Source organism: Lonchura striata, chromosome 2, assembly GCF_046129695.1.
Source record: "Lonchura striata isolate bLonStr1 chromosome 2, bLonStr1.mat, whole genome shotgun sequence".
NCBI classification, from domain to species: Eukaryota; Metazoa; Chordata; class Aves; order Passeriformes; family Estrildidae; genus Lonchura; species Lonchura striata.
This window is the reverse complement of record NC_134604.1, coordinates 31,160,808-31,175,474: the sequence shown is the minus strand read 5'-3', so window position 1 is coordinate 31,175,474 and position 14,667 is coordinate 31,160,808. Positions and strand designations below refer to the sequence as shown.

General features: G+C 46.4%; 1 protein-coding gene across 1 annotated transcript; it reads left to right on the top strand.

Moving 5' to 3' along the window:
* The first annotated feature begins 4,060 nt into the window (after window positions 1–4,060).
* LOC110480829 (C-type lectin domain family 6 member A) lies at window positions 4,061–7,620 on the top strand. The gene is made up of 6 exons (XM_077790858.1): window positions 4,061–4,097; window positions 4,996–5,091; window positions 5,544–5,636; window positions 6,689–6,840; window positions 7,060–7,187; window positions 7,461–7,620. The coding sequence occupies exons 1-6, from the start codon at window positions 4,061–4,063 to the stop codon at window positions 7,618–7,620; spliced, it is 666 nt and encodes a 221-aa protein (XP_077646984.1).
* Window positions 7,621–14,667: the final 7,047 nt, after the last annotated feature.

Genomic DNA, 14,667 nt, shown 5'->3' with positions numbered 1-14,667 from the left:
TCAAGTCTTCATGGCAATTTCTGCTCTTTGACTTCTTGTTACCTTTTCCTCCCCAGAGGGTTCTGTCTTTGGATGAGTGGAATGAAATAGTCCATGCTTCGCCTCCTTCTGAACACAGCCTGAAAAACAGGATAGGGAGCAAAAGAAACGCAGTGGCGCTCCTCCTCCGTGATCCCACTGTGTCCTCTCACTTCATAGAATGCCTCTCCATCTTCCTTGAGAGTTCTTCCTGCACAGGAGTCCTGGGGTGAGACTTTCTTCCTGAAACATGCAGGAGATGAGCCCTCATGGAGCCAGTTCCTGCCTGGCCTACCAGGCTGTCATTTCAAGGATGCGTAGTAGTGACAGCACATCCTCCTGGCCCTGTCCATCCACACACCTAGAAACCACACCCTGCAGTGCACAGCTTCTCCCAACACCAGCCTGGGGTGCTGGGCTTGGGTCTGCCCCGAGGGGAACTCCTTATGCAGGCTCTTTGACATTTCTTGCTTTGCCATGCAGGATCCCCTTTAGGCCTCCCCTCTGCCATAACTCCTGGCACACAAGCAGGACAGGGAGCACATTTCCTCTCTTGCCTCCTCCACACAAGAGCCAGCCCAGCACAGCAGGGTCAGGCCTGCTGGGGAGCAGCCAGCTGAAGGTGCACAGTCCCTGAAGGCCAGAGCTGACCAGCAGCTTCCTCTGCTGGGTGTCCACTCCTGGGGTCAGCCTGCACTGAGCAGCAGCCCCTGCTGGGTCTGGACACAGTCCCCTCTCCTTGGCTGTAGGAAGAAGGCAGGATTGCATTCATCGTGGACTGATGCCCATGGGAACAGGGCAGGAGGAGAACAAGGCTGAGTCATCCTGGGAGTTTGGGATGAATCAGGATCTGCAAGACTCTGTCTCCATATCCCTCTGAGCCCTGAGACCCCAGGTGCTGATACTCCTCCCTCCCTGCAAGACTTGACGAGGCCATGTTGGAAGATAATGCGTCTCCTCTTCGGAAGCTCTGGGGAGCTGACTAATGTGAAAGGTGGAGCCTGTATTGTAATCCTCCAGAAGGCAGCAGGAGAGCAGGGCTAGAACAACCTCCTACAGCAATGAGAGCCATTGTCTCCAGATATCTGAAGCAGAAGCATAAAATGCCTGATGGAGGAAACCTCATCCTGAGGACAACGGGGAGACCAGCAGTTATACACAGAGGGTTTTTGAAATGAGTATGAATACCGAAGCCTGCATCCCCACTTGGCTGAGAGGGAATATTGTTTGGAAGACAGATGGTCAGGCAGTTGGTACCATCCCTCCCTCCTCTGGTCTCTGGTCTGAACACTTCTAACTCATCCTCTCTTCATGTGAAGGATGACCATCCCAAAGATGCTTCAGGTGCCTTGTTAAGGCCTAGGAACCTTCTCTCAGTTACTCCTGCCTGGCAAAGATTGGCTTTACAATGAGATTGGCTATTTCCTGTCAGTTACTAGGACACCTGGTCAGGGATATGGCCAGCTGCCTGAGGAACAATCAGCGTTGTCCCCATGCCTTTGGGGACTCTCCAGAAAAAAGGCCATATTCCCTCTCTGTCTTGGGCACTCTGTGTCCTGCTATTGCTGCCCCCGTGAAACTAGAGGTGCTGCACAATGGGCTGGAGAGGCTCTCTCAGTTGTTGATTCCACATATTGCCTGAAGATGTCTTTGAATACAAGGACGCAGGCTCCCACAGGGTGGGGATCAGTGCAGAACACATCATCAAAGTGGGAGTCTTCCCAAGGGAGTCTTGCAAACAGATACTCTAATTGGCCAGTGTTTGACCTCCTGAACCCTCTGGTTGTGATCCTGGCTTTTGCTTTTTGCCTTCTCACGTGATCCTGGCATCCCAAGATCTCAGAATTACTGCAGATAAGCTGGCACCCAACCTCTACTTTGCCAACATTTCTGCCACATTGGGAAGTGTGAGATCCAGCAGAGCCCATCTCATCCTTTGGTCCTCCGTAACCTCTCTCATAAAGCTCCATGATAATGATCCCGCAGTGTCCTCCTGGATTTATTTCATTTTTCCTGCTGCAAACAAAGTTCAGAAACTGCAGCACAAGCCGCAGAGCCTGACAGCTGCCTCTGTGAGCTGCCCTCACACACTGCTGGGGCTCGGGGCTCTGGGGCTGGTTTCAGGCTGTGAGAGGGCAAAACAACCACACACAGAGGCAGCAATTTTCTCTGGGATTAATTCTCTCTTCCTGTGTTGACCCTACTGCTAGCACTTGTGCTGTGCTTTCTGCCTTTTGCTTTGTTAGTGTTTCCTTGCAGGCTACTTGCCCTTATGTCAGTGTTGCAGATAAGTCTTTCCCTTCAAATCATTTGGAATTCCAGAAAACTGGATAGCAGGACTGCTCAGGGGGTTCAGGTTGATGGAGAAACTGTCATCAGCCACTGAGAAAGAGAGAATGTCCTCCACCAAGTTCATTTCTGAACAAGAGCACGCTTTGCTGGTCTTTGTACTTGGAACCCTCTCTAGCCTTACCCATCCCACCTCATGTTGCTCAGATGGCCTGGGCAGCAGCAAGTGATAAAAAGAGGAGTGTGCATGCCAACAGCTGTGTGAATTCAATAGCTGCCACTATTTGAGGGGGCATTTGCCTCAAACCACTGCTGTGAAAGAAGACCATGACCACCAGCTTAACAGTAACCAGGGCATTAGGGAAAGGTCCCTGAGGCAGAGAAGAAACCATCTGAAAACAAATTTTAGATGAAGCAAGAGGAGTTAAGAGGGAGAGGAGAGGGAAGTGGGAAGGAAGTGGCCACTGAGCCCAGGCTGTTCTGCAACTTGGCCACCTCTGTCTGTAAGAAGCTCCCTGGCAGCCGAGTGCCATGGGTGACCCCAGTCGGTGCAGCAGGCACAGACCCACAGTTCTGCAGGGTGACAAGGTGAGCCTGTGCTTTCACCTGTGCTTCAGAGGCTGCTGGAAGAGCTGTGGATACTCATGTACCCTACATCTCCAGCAGGAAGTGTGTGGGACCAGGGGAACCCCTGCTTCCACAAAGGGGATGTGTTCTTGCAGCTGCACTTCCTGGGGGGCTGCTGGGAGACTGGAGGTCACACAAGTCTTGTTAATGTGGTTCCATGTGGGGTGAGAGCTTGTGAACATTAGCTACATAAAGAGATTTACAAATGTAGGTTCTGACCCTGCCTGCAGCCTGTTGTGCACAAAATAAGAGAATCAGAGAATGTCTTCTACAGAGAGCTCAGGCTTGTCCTCTCTTGTAAGCAGCTCTGTGCACTGATCTTGTGAAGCTTCAGCTGAAATGCCTGAGCTGTTGCTATGAGCTCTCCTATTCCTGTGTCTCTGCACCCATGCATTCCTCTCCACATGGAGGAAACAGCTGGTGGAACATCTCAGTCAATTCCACATATGTCCTGCAGATTTTGGAGTCACAACCAAGGGAGACTTCATGACCTGTCATGTGCATGGACTCTGGCACTGCCTAGCAATCCTTCTGCCCCACAATGCCAGGTCATATTGAACCCCTTTGCTCAAAGCCACAGCCTCCCTTCTAATGGAATTATATCAAAACACCATTAGATCAAAACAGTGTTGGCAAGTTCTCTGTTGTGATCAGGAACTCTGGGCTCAGGATGCACATGGGCACTCAACAGGCTCAGTCACAGATCTGCTTTCCTCTCATTTTTGGCTCCCAAATGGGAATTTGCAGGCTGTACTCAGTGGGTTTAGCCCTTTGCTAGCAAATGCCAAATATACCTGCCTGTGCATGTATTTCCACACACATGGACCCTCAGCAGGAGAGAGCAGCACCAGAAAGGTGTCCTGCGAAACTGCATGAGACTGTGCAAAGGGAGACTGTGTGAGCTGCAGAGATGCTCCTCTTCATTTCTTTTCCTTTGCCTTGGTGACTTTCTGTGTTGCAATGAACATCTTGTGAAATGTCCTGGCAGGGAAATGATGAAAATTCCCCAATTTCCATGTGTTGTGGGGTACACCAGTGTGGGAGGTGCCCTGTGCAGGAGGAAGGCTGTTTGTGGCCACACTGGTAACAAAGACCCTTAGAGAAGGGTGATCCTCTTGTAGAGATAATGAACAGCCAAGGGAGAATCAGTCCTGGAAGTGCAGGTAACCCCAAAACTTTCCTTCTTTTCTCTCTTCCTGTCAAAAGAATTGTGGGAAAGACAGGGCTGGGATGGATCCTGGGCATGGGGTGGTGGCTGGATCTCCTACCAGGGGATGGGGCTTAGGACAAGAGCAAACAGCTGAGGGAAGTTGGGCAGTGCCCAGGCTGGCAGAATGACTTTTTTCTAGAGCCAGAGGAAATGGAAGTCCAGGCAGAGCGTGCCCTGGTATTCCCTTCAGTGGTGTGTGTGTAAACAATGGGGCTGAAGGGTGCTGTCCTTCTGTGATTGCCCTGCTAAAGCTCTCTGCATCCTGCTGAGCACAAGTCCCTGCTCCCACCTCTGGTTTCTCCAAGGAAAACCGGCCAGGGCTCTCCCAGGAGCTCCCAAGTGCCTCTTCCCTGTGTGCAGACAATCCCTCTGTGTGTCTGGCTGTGCACACCCTGAGCTGGGCACTCACTCCTTTGGGGCACTGTGCCACTGCAGAAAGGGGCTCACGGTACAGAGGCAAAATCCAGGTAGTGAGAGAAAGAAGCTCTGAAGAGAGAGGAAGAGGAGGGAGATCCAGAAAGAGCGTTCAGTGACAGGGTAATGGAAGGCAAGAAGGAAGATGTGTTGAGGAGAAAGGAGGTCTGGCAGGACAAAGGGGGAGTGAGGTTTGGGCAGAATACAGGCAGGTCTTGTGATAAACAGGGAAATCCAAAAGCAGCCTCAGGGCAGCCCCTGTGTTTCTGTACTCTGTGAGTCTGAGCCACTGCTAGGGTCAGGCTGCAGGACCTGCTTCCAGCACCTGTGGGGCTCCCCAGTCCCTGGCAGGAGGTTGTTGGGGAACAGAGCCCCCGGCGTTATCCTGCTTCTAACTCTGGGCTGGGGCATTCTCACTCTTGCTTTGTGTTTTTCATCGCCAGCAGAAGAGAGAAGCTGCCCCTGGCTGAACATCTGGGTCTTCCTTATTTTTGTCCTTCCAATCAAAGCTGCCCTTGTGACCATCTGCCTTGGTGAGTTCCTGGGTGTCTTAATTCCTTTGGGATGAATGGCTCAGGTGGCTGCCCTTGGTCAGGTGGAAAACCCATATCCTAGTTCCTCTGCCTGCAGGCAAATGGGCTTCACCAAAACAGGCTTCTCCACTCGTATTAGCTTATCCCATGACTTCTTTTTCCCTTTCCTCACCTCATCCTCAGAAGATTTCTAATCCAGATTTGTCAGCTGGGCAAGTGAGTCTCTCAGCCATCTGAGGTGAGAGAAGCTCTTCCAAGTGAAGGAATGACTGGTAATGGGAGAAGTTGCTTGCTGTTCTTACCTCATTGCTCAATCCATATTTCATCACTTATTAACATAACAGGGTCTCTTTTGGGGCTCCAAAGCAGAAGGGGGAGGATAGCACAGGCTGCTCATGCACGAGGTGAAAAGGATGACAGTAGCACTTTGCTTTGATTTCCTCTCTTCTCAGTGGCTTTACTTGATGGAAGCTATGGCCCATACAAGACTTTCCTCCAGAACTCTACAGAGTGGTACTGTGTCCTCAGCAGTTCTGCAGAGAAAGGTGAGGGATTCTGAGAGCCTCAGAAGTAACAAAATTACTTCACCAAAATTTTGTCTGGTTCCTCCTCAACCTTTGAGGTGGGGAATAGTACTGTCAGTCACAAGTAGATTGTTTTAAAGAAGGAATCTGGGGAATTGAGGTAAGAAGACACTCTATTGTACATCTTTACTTAGAATTCTATGAAAACATGCTCCAGGTCGGTGAAAGAGGGTGGGTCATTCCATACCTGCACTTGACCAACCTTCCTACTCTTCCCCTAACACAACCCCTCTATTGCAAGTCTAGTCTATGATCTAGATGAAAGTGCTTCTATACTGGCTGGCTCAATCCAGTTGCACTCCCTGTGCTGGCTCACTGCCAGTTCACACAAGCATGATGGTCAGTGTGAGGGACAGTGGAGGGAGGATGATGTTTAGTTCAGAAGAGCTGGGGAGCTGAGCTGCAGTCACACATGAAATGATGGTAATATGGAGTGCTGGAATGCTGGTAGTGCAAGTTCTCAAACTCAGGTCAGAGATCTCTTTTCATGCTGCCTCAACCTTTGTGAGAACATATCTGTAGCTTTTCATGCACCATTTGACTCTGGGCATAAGGCAGATCTCTTGGATAAGCTGCCTGTGTAAGGAACTGCCTGTGGTGGCAGCAAGGCTGTCAGAGCAGTTTGCTGTCAGGCTCTGAATCTGCATGAGCTGAGAGCTTGGACAATTCTTTTCTGATGAAAGTGTTTCTAGAAAAGCGCAAGCCAACTACTTCCCATCTTGCTTCCTCAAGAACGGTAAGGCAGAAAAACCATGTCTCTCATCAAAGAGAGGTTGCATGGACATGGCAGGACAGAGAGAGAAAGGGAAGAGACCCCTTCAGGCAGGGGCTCTGGGACAGGAGCCTGCCAGGCTGCTGACAGCTTTACTTCTAGAGAGCAGAAGAGAGCATTTATCTCTGTCCAGGCTTTGTCCAGTTCAAACCCCACACCTAACACCTGGGAGCCTATATTGAACTCACAGCCATGAAGGACAGCACATCTTGTTCAAAAGCAGGATTTTTTTCCCCCACAGTGGATGGCTGGACTTGCTGCCCAAAGGGCTGGAGAAGGTTTCAAGGAAACTGCTATTTCCTGTCCTCTGACACGATGTCATGGTCTGAGAGTGCACAGAACTGCACTGGGATGGGCTCCCAGCTGGTGGTGATCACCAGCAAGGCAGAGCAGGTAAGTGCACAGGGCTGAGAGAGGGACCAAGCAGGCAGAGACACAGTGCTGGGCCCTGGAGGGGACTCAGAGCCCTCCGTGTCCTGCAGGGGAGGGGGAAGGTCCTGTCTGCACCTCTGCAGCACCAGCCCCCTCTGCCACCTGCCCCAGCCCACGGGGACTCCTGATGACACTCTGTGCTCAGTCCTGCCCCTCATGGGCATTGTGCTTTTTTTCCAGGAGTTCCTCTTCAACTTGATAAAAGAAAAAGTTACTAACAGCTATGAAACAAAATACTACATAGGCTTAGCTGCTTACAAAAATGGGTGGCAGTGGGTGGATCAGACTCCATATGAAAATACAGCCACGTGAGTATCTTGGTGAAGTGAGGAGAGGCCTAAAATTCATGCCCTCAGTCCAAGAGACCAATACATTGTGTAAGGCAGGTATTTGTCAGAGGTGTATTTCTGTCTTCAGCTGCTCTGCAAGTCCGAAAACTTACATAACTTTCTATTCAAAACTATGGCTCCTAATTTCTGGCACAGTGACTTTCCTTTTCTCTTTCACAACTGTTTGAGGTGACTCCACATCCACTGTAAAGCATGGTAGTGCATTTCCAATAAAGAAACTTTCTTTTACAGGTTCTGGAAGCCTGGGGAGCCTAATTTACTCTTTGCAGAAAAATGTGCTGCAATTCACGTCAAGGGAAAAGGAGACCCCAACACTTACAGTAACTGGAATAATATCCTTTGCATCACAAGTTGCTATCGAATTTGTGAGCAGGCAGTCAAGCTTCTCTGAGGAAGGACATAAAATCTGAGCTTCAAAGTACCTCAGTTCCCAGCCTGTGCCCCTCCATCTTTTACAAGCTGGAGATCAGTCCTGGATGAAATAGTTCAGACTGATGTTAAAGACCTATTGTGAACCTTTCCACTCTCCTCTTCAGAAACAAAGGTCCTAATTCTCCATCACTTCCCTTGCCTCCTGGTCCAACCAGTATCTCAATGATGTGGAAAAAGCCATCACTGTTACATGAAAGGATACTTGTCCTTCAAATCGCTGAGGCAGAATTTGAAAGAAGAGCATTCAGTGGAGTGTCCTTGTCCTTCCTCTGAAGGGAAAAGTTATTCATGGCTGTAGTGTTTCTTTCTCCTTCAGCACATGGTGTGTTGATTAATTAAAAAAAAATAATAAATGTTAATTCTGCTCTTTGCATGAGGATATTTTCTGAGTGATGTGTCCCGGATTCCCACAGTCCAGCTTCCCAACACAGAGGTTTTAACTTTTCAGTGTACAGCAGCTGTAGATGAGAATATTGCTGAGTGTGCTGGACTGGCTGGGAGCAGGAACAATGTAATGTTCATCTGTAGAGCATGTGAGAAAGGTCCTGAACACTTTGGAGAATCATTTGTGAAGACAGAAACAGAGCAGGCTGTGTAGTATTCAGTGCCAGCCAGTTGGCCCAGGATGTAGCAGAAAAAATGATAGATGTTGGAGATTCTGCTGAGATGTGGCAGGATGAGGTATGGCAATGAAGGGGAGAGAAAGCAAGAAAATGTAACAAGAAAGAAAAAAAATGGAGTCTCCTAAGGAAAAATTTCTAATGAGAGAGAAGGGTGGAAGACCCCTATCAGAGGCATCACTGCAAGTCAGATACACAGAAGTCTTGAGCAGCATTCTGCTTCCCTAAAATTTCCCTAATTCCTGTCTGTATGTTCCTCCTCACATCAATGATATCCACATCCTTTGAGGAACTGGGAGTTTCCAGTTTGGAACTAAAAATACAACCTGAAAAATCAGTTCCCCATGAAAAATGTGAGTACAAATTTTTGTAATTTCTGCCTGAAGAAGTGTATTTTCCAGGTTTCTGGTTTAGCAACTGGACCAAAAGGTTGGCTGTTGCAAAGTGTTTGCTTCCTAGTTTCTTTCACAATGGAGAAAACTATTTTCTGTGCAACATGACCACAAACCCAAACATTGCAATGGACTTCTTGATTTCCCCCAGCTCAGTTCTGGAACTTTCAGCAACAAGGTTTTGAGGAAGAAAAAGAGGCAGATAAGACACGCAGAGAGTGACCAATGTTTTACAAGTGGTTTTAGGGGTGCTGCAGTTCTGGTTCCTGGAAAGTTGATGGGGCAGAGCAAAACCCACACCAGGAGATTGGTTTGCAAGAAAATGCACGTAACTTGCTAGAAACAGTCTCCCTTCCCCAAATTTGGACAACAAAGTTTTTCTTGAGAGTCATGACAAAAGAGGGATCCTGGGAGATGATCCTGGGTTTGCCTACAGAATTGCTGAAGGGAGATTCCTGATCCCCTCCTCAATATGGATTTGGCTGATGGAGGTCCCCATCTCCAACAGATAAGAATCAGTCTTTACCCCTCAAGTCTGGCTTGATTCAGGAGGCAGCAGATGCCACAGCAAGAGGCAGAGGTGATGACAGACAGTTAAGTACAGGATTTTCAGAAAGCTTCAGAAGGACATTCCTGCATACTGAACCCAGGGCTTGGGTGGGGAGGACAAAAAGTTTATTAGAATAGCATTCTTCATGATGACACTTGCAGTCCTTGCTTTCAGGTGGACATCTTGGCCACATCCCAGCTGCCTCTCCGAACAAGACGTGGATGATTACCACTCCTTGGCACATTAACTTTTGCTTTGGAATGGAACTTGGGTTTGAGGAAAGGAGCAATAGTGACATTCACTTCTGAGAACACACACAACACTGAGTGCAGGTACTCTGACTGCTGCAGCAAAATTCTCTCATGGTTCAAACCTGAGCTAGCTGCTGGTTTTCCTCCAGAAAGCTCATGCTGCCCAGTCTTTGAGATGTTGTCCTCAGCTGGAAAAACATAATTAGAGCCATTTGGAAGGGCATCCAGCATTGATTCTTATGGTCAGACTTCTTAATTACATCTGTTCACTGAGCATGCTGCTCTCTTTATGTTTAGCTCTAACAGCTGAGTATTCCTTTGTAGGATATGACTGACTTTCTCTAATAAATTATGATCTTTGCCAAGCTAAGTGATGAAATAAAGTGAAAAATAAGTTTTTCTTGGCAGACACTATTTATTATAATGATTTAAATTTTCCTCCAAGTGTGTCTGTTCTTCTTTTTTAGACAAAGCAGAGAATTACACCTCTACTCCTTTTCTTTTTCTGTTTTATCCCACCTCAGATTATTTCATGTTCCCTCACAACATTTATTTCTCCATGTCTTTATTTTCTTTGCACTCCTGCTGTCTTTCATACTGTTTCCCCCTTTATCCTTTTTTTTTTCCTTTAAAATTTCATTTCCTTTTATCTTTTCTTGCTAGACCCCAGATGAAGAGCATACATTGTTGTTTGGAAGAAATAAAAGAGAGAAATGGCATCTTAAGAAGTTCTGGCACTGGACACATGTCTGTTCTGTCTTTCAAAATTTAGTGTTTCTAAAATGATTTCCTAAGCAGTCTTGTGTAAGGCATTAGTACTAACCCAGGTACTGTTTCCCTTGCAAGGTTCTTATTATCCAAGAGATCCACAATCCCCAGTTGTTCACTTGTGCAGTTCATGCTGGTTATCCTTTGTTTATCTCAAGTTGTCTAAGACAAATCCTATGCTTTTAGCCTTTATTAGCCTTTGGTTACAAGGGAATAAAACCACATTTTTATTTTATATGGAATCAGTTCACATACCTGAACAAGGTTTTTCACATCCTGCTGCTTAATTATAAATCATTTATCTTGACAAGCTTTTGGACAATCTGCTGGTCTCCTGGAAATGCCTCAGCTGATCATGAGGTCCAGCACTTCAGCACCATCTCCTGCTCACAGCAAGTCACTAGCACTCTCTCGGTGTCACTGTGATCTACATGCATGAGATCAGGAGGAGATGCCTCTGACTGTCACTGCAGTCCCATGTGGTGCATCGATGGCTTTACAGCAAGGTAAGAATTCTGTAACATTCACTAGAAAAAGAAAACATAGCCACAAGACAAGGAATTGCTTCACTCAGGATCTCAAAATGCACCATAAAAATTGGCTTGTGCTATAGTCCATGTTTTAACATAGGGGAAATTCACTGTAGCATTTAAGAGCTGGACATGTATATGGTTGTTTAGATTGGAGCTCAAAACAGACCACTGTAAATACACCCCAGTGCTGTGTTCCTCCCATGACATTCACTCCTGCTAGGTGAGGCACCTGCTGCCTTAGATCCTCATGCAGACTGAGTTGCCACAATTTTACATGCATTAGATGTCTGCAAATTTACTCTAGCTAAGGATCAAGGAGGTAAGTTCACTGCCCGAGCACTCTTTTGCTTCTGACATGAGCTAAAGCAGCTGTTTCTCACTGCACAGTTGCCAGCTCTGAAGGCAGAGCATGAAGGCAACCTCTTTCAGAACAATTAAACACTCATCAAGGCCTCTCCTGTGCAGTGCATCAAGGCTTTCCTTTAAATGATCATCCTCATTTCTCATGGCTATAGCCATAATTTCACCTGAGTTCTTCCATTTATTTCCAGCTTTATTATGTCCTAACGTGTCTCTGCTTTTAAAGTGACATTCCATCCCCCCGCCATTCCAACTCTTCTCCTAAATATCAACAAACTTTGCATACCTGAAATCAAAGTCTGGAACAGAGAACATTTTGGAGATAAATAGAGAAAATAAAAAATGGGAAGGGGTTGATTGGATTCATTGGTAATAAGAGAGCCAATGTTTCCCCTTCTGTGGTTAAAATTACTCCTGTTAGGAAAGGAAGTAGTGGGACCCACACAGGGCAGAGTTGGGAGGAAGCCAAGAACGAACTCTTCTATCACATGTACAATGCAGAGATGCTTCTCAGATTCATTGGAACACCACACTATTCAGAAAACATTTAAAACTACTGCAGAGAACTGCCTTTAGGTCAGACAATCACACATTTTCATGAGCCAAAACCTGTTTAGGAGATATATTGCTTCATGGGATCATCTGACCAGATGGGGAAAGAAACAGCCAGCTGCTGGGAAGGGTTTGCCCAGACTGGATATCCCCAGGCCTTAAAGAAACCAGTCAAATTCCTCCTGACCAGATATGAAAAGGTTTCTGCCTGCAGATTCATTTTTGAGTCATCATCATCTGGGAGCTCAGTCATATTTTGGTGTTCAGAAAATATCTTGGTGAAGGCTTCCTATCCAAAGGCCTCTTGTAACCATGAATCACAAGTGATACAGTACAAAATACATCCATGGAAGTTAAGAATTATTCTACCTGCATTCTTAACAAAATTGTGTATTGAATTCAGTTATTGATCTTTTCACAGGGCATTTTTTTTTTAAAGTGTAGCTGCCCTCAAAATTTTAAATGCCTACTGAAGAACCAAAGCAGCCCTTTAACAACATCAGATTATTCAACAAACTCATCTGTCCACTATTCACACAAAACCAAAAATCAAGTACTTATATAAGTGCTCTTCATCCTGAAGGGCAGGACTGTGCTCACAGGCTTGATCCCTACTTCTTTTTTTTCCCCAACTGTTACAAGTGTTCAAAACAAGACTGATAAAAAATATCAACCCACCTCTCCATGCATATTTAAAATATCTCTTCATACTTACAATACATAAGACTCTTCTCACAGCACGAAAATGCAGGTTCCCTGCCTAGAGAATGCACAGCTGATATTTGTACTGTCCAGTTAACCAGTTAACCCTGGTTGCTACTGAGTGGAGTATTGCACCACAACTCTGAAAGACTGGCTCAAATGTAGTATTAGGGAAAAAAAGAAATAGAAAAATAATTCTCAGTGATCAGAAGTCATCTTTGGTACTTCCCAAAGGATGTGGTTCACTATTATATCTCAAACCAATGCATTCTACAGACCAGTGAGACTTGCACTGTGATGTGATCACAAATGACTCAAAAAAAAGCACATTTTTTGAGGACTGTTTCAAAACCTTTTCCCTGAAGCCCTGGTTGTCCTGCTGAAGTGTGCCACTCAGAGACAGATCAGGACTGACTGATTTGGATTTGTGGAGTCCTGTGAGCTGGCACACATACACAATGCTGGAGACTAAGAGTCAACAGACAAGATGATTTGGGGTAGGGATCAAATGGTTGCAGGAAGTGAGAAAAGCTTCCCTGGATTAAAATAATAAATTTGTAAATGTGTTGCAAACTTAATTTACCTGCAGATCCATGGTCTTCCTCACTTGATTTCAGATGTGCCTCATCACAATGGGCCTGCCAGGCAACCAGTGGAATATGTCTGACCTTGGTCACCCCCACTGGACCCAACACTGACCTGAGGACTGATTTCCATGCCTGACCTCGGATCTTCCTCATCCCTGAAGACTTGCCTAGCAATCTAGATCCTGGATCCTGTGCCAGGTGTGTCCTGCTTGCCTCACTCGGGTGTTGTGGCTGGTCCCCAGATGTCCTGCTGGCTGTGTTACAGCAGCTGGCTCCTGGCCACCGACCCTGGGGGAGTAGCCACCTCCACTGTGCCCTCAGTGTCTGTTGTACCACAGAACAAATAGTGAACTGGGATTCATTTTATTTTGTTGTTTTTTGGGGAGGAAGGCAGATTCTTGTCAGTTTGTTTTAATGAAGTAGCTCTTTACTATTGAATATTGAATATTATGGAAATATTGAATATTATTCCACAGCTCACTTGAGCTTTGGGTAGAATTTGCTGCTGATGGCCACCATCACTGCTTCACTTGACCACGTGAGTCAAGATGCTGTTAATTACTGAGTGGTGGCCTGGGCAGCTGATGAATTTATCAATTAAAGTGGTAGAAAACACCTCTAGTGCTGCAGTCAAACAGAGCTGAAAGAACCTGCCAAGCCTACTGAGAAAGGTGCAATACCTGAACAAAGATTAATTGTAAATAATGCTGAGACTTGGCCTTTAGGAGCCTCCTCATCACCCATAACAAACTTCAGTTCCACTGGCCTAGTGAATGGTCTTTAAACAGCAGATTTCTTAAATGACAGACAGCAAAATGCTGCTTAGAACCAACTCTTCCCCCTACCATTGCCCTCACTTTCCCACTAATGGAAGCAATCCTATGCCTGCTAACACCAGGGTCTTATTACACAGTAGGCTGCCTATATGTCTGTTGCATGCCTTAATTCAAGTTTCAAAATCTCCTTTGTCCGGCCTAAACCAGCTACTTGTGTTTCCCTTCTCTCTGCTGCAATTAGCACAAATTCAGTCCCACAGCAACAAGATCAACATAACATGGTACACGTCATTTGGTGGCCAGCCTCCCTTCACTGGGCTTTAGTGTCAAATTCAGCAGCAGAATATGCTACTTTTGCATACAAGCTCTTGACATTTACAGAAGATTCTTACTCTCTCCAGCAGTCTTCTTGGATATGGCTGAATTGATCTGCTGATTTGAGGATCTGCGTGGCCTCGGATAACCTTACTACTTGTGTATTTCCCTTACAAATATCCATCACAGATACAGACAAAATGTCCTGGTTACTATACTTGCCATGAGATATCTGGACATCTGCCACCATCCTTTCTGGCCTTGGAAAATGTTGCTGGAATGGTTGCTGTTCTGCGAGTTCCATCCATCTCCTTGATGCAGATGGGAAGCAGCTTCTCTGGGTTGCCCATGAGGTGTACATCAGCAGCTGGTACTGTCAGGGTGATGTTCTAGTGGCCAGCTCAGCACAGAGGGCCACTACTGGCAGACGGTTCAGTACCAGGCAGAGATGTCAATTCCCCCTAATCCAACATTCAGGTGTAAAAAGGCAGCTGATTTAAAAAGAACTTTTAAATGCGAAGAAAGAGGACAATCACCACAGGTAAACCCCTTTGGATGGCCTCAGAAATAATAAATTAATTTGGATGTAACTGTGTTTTA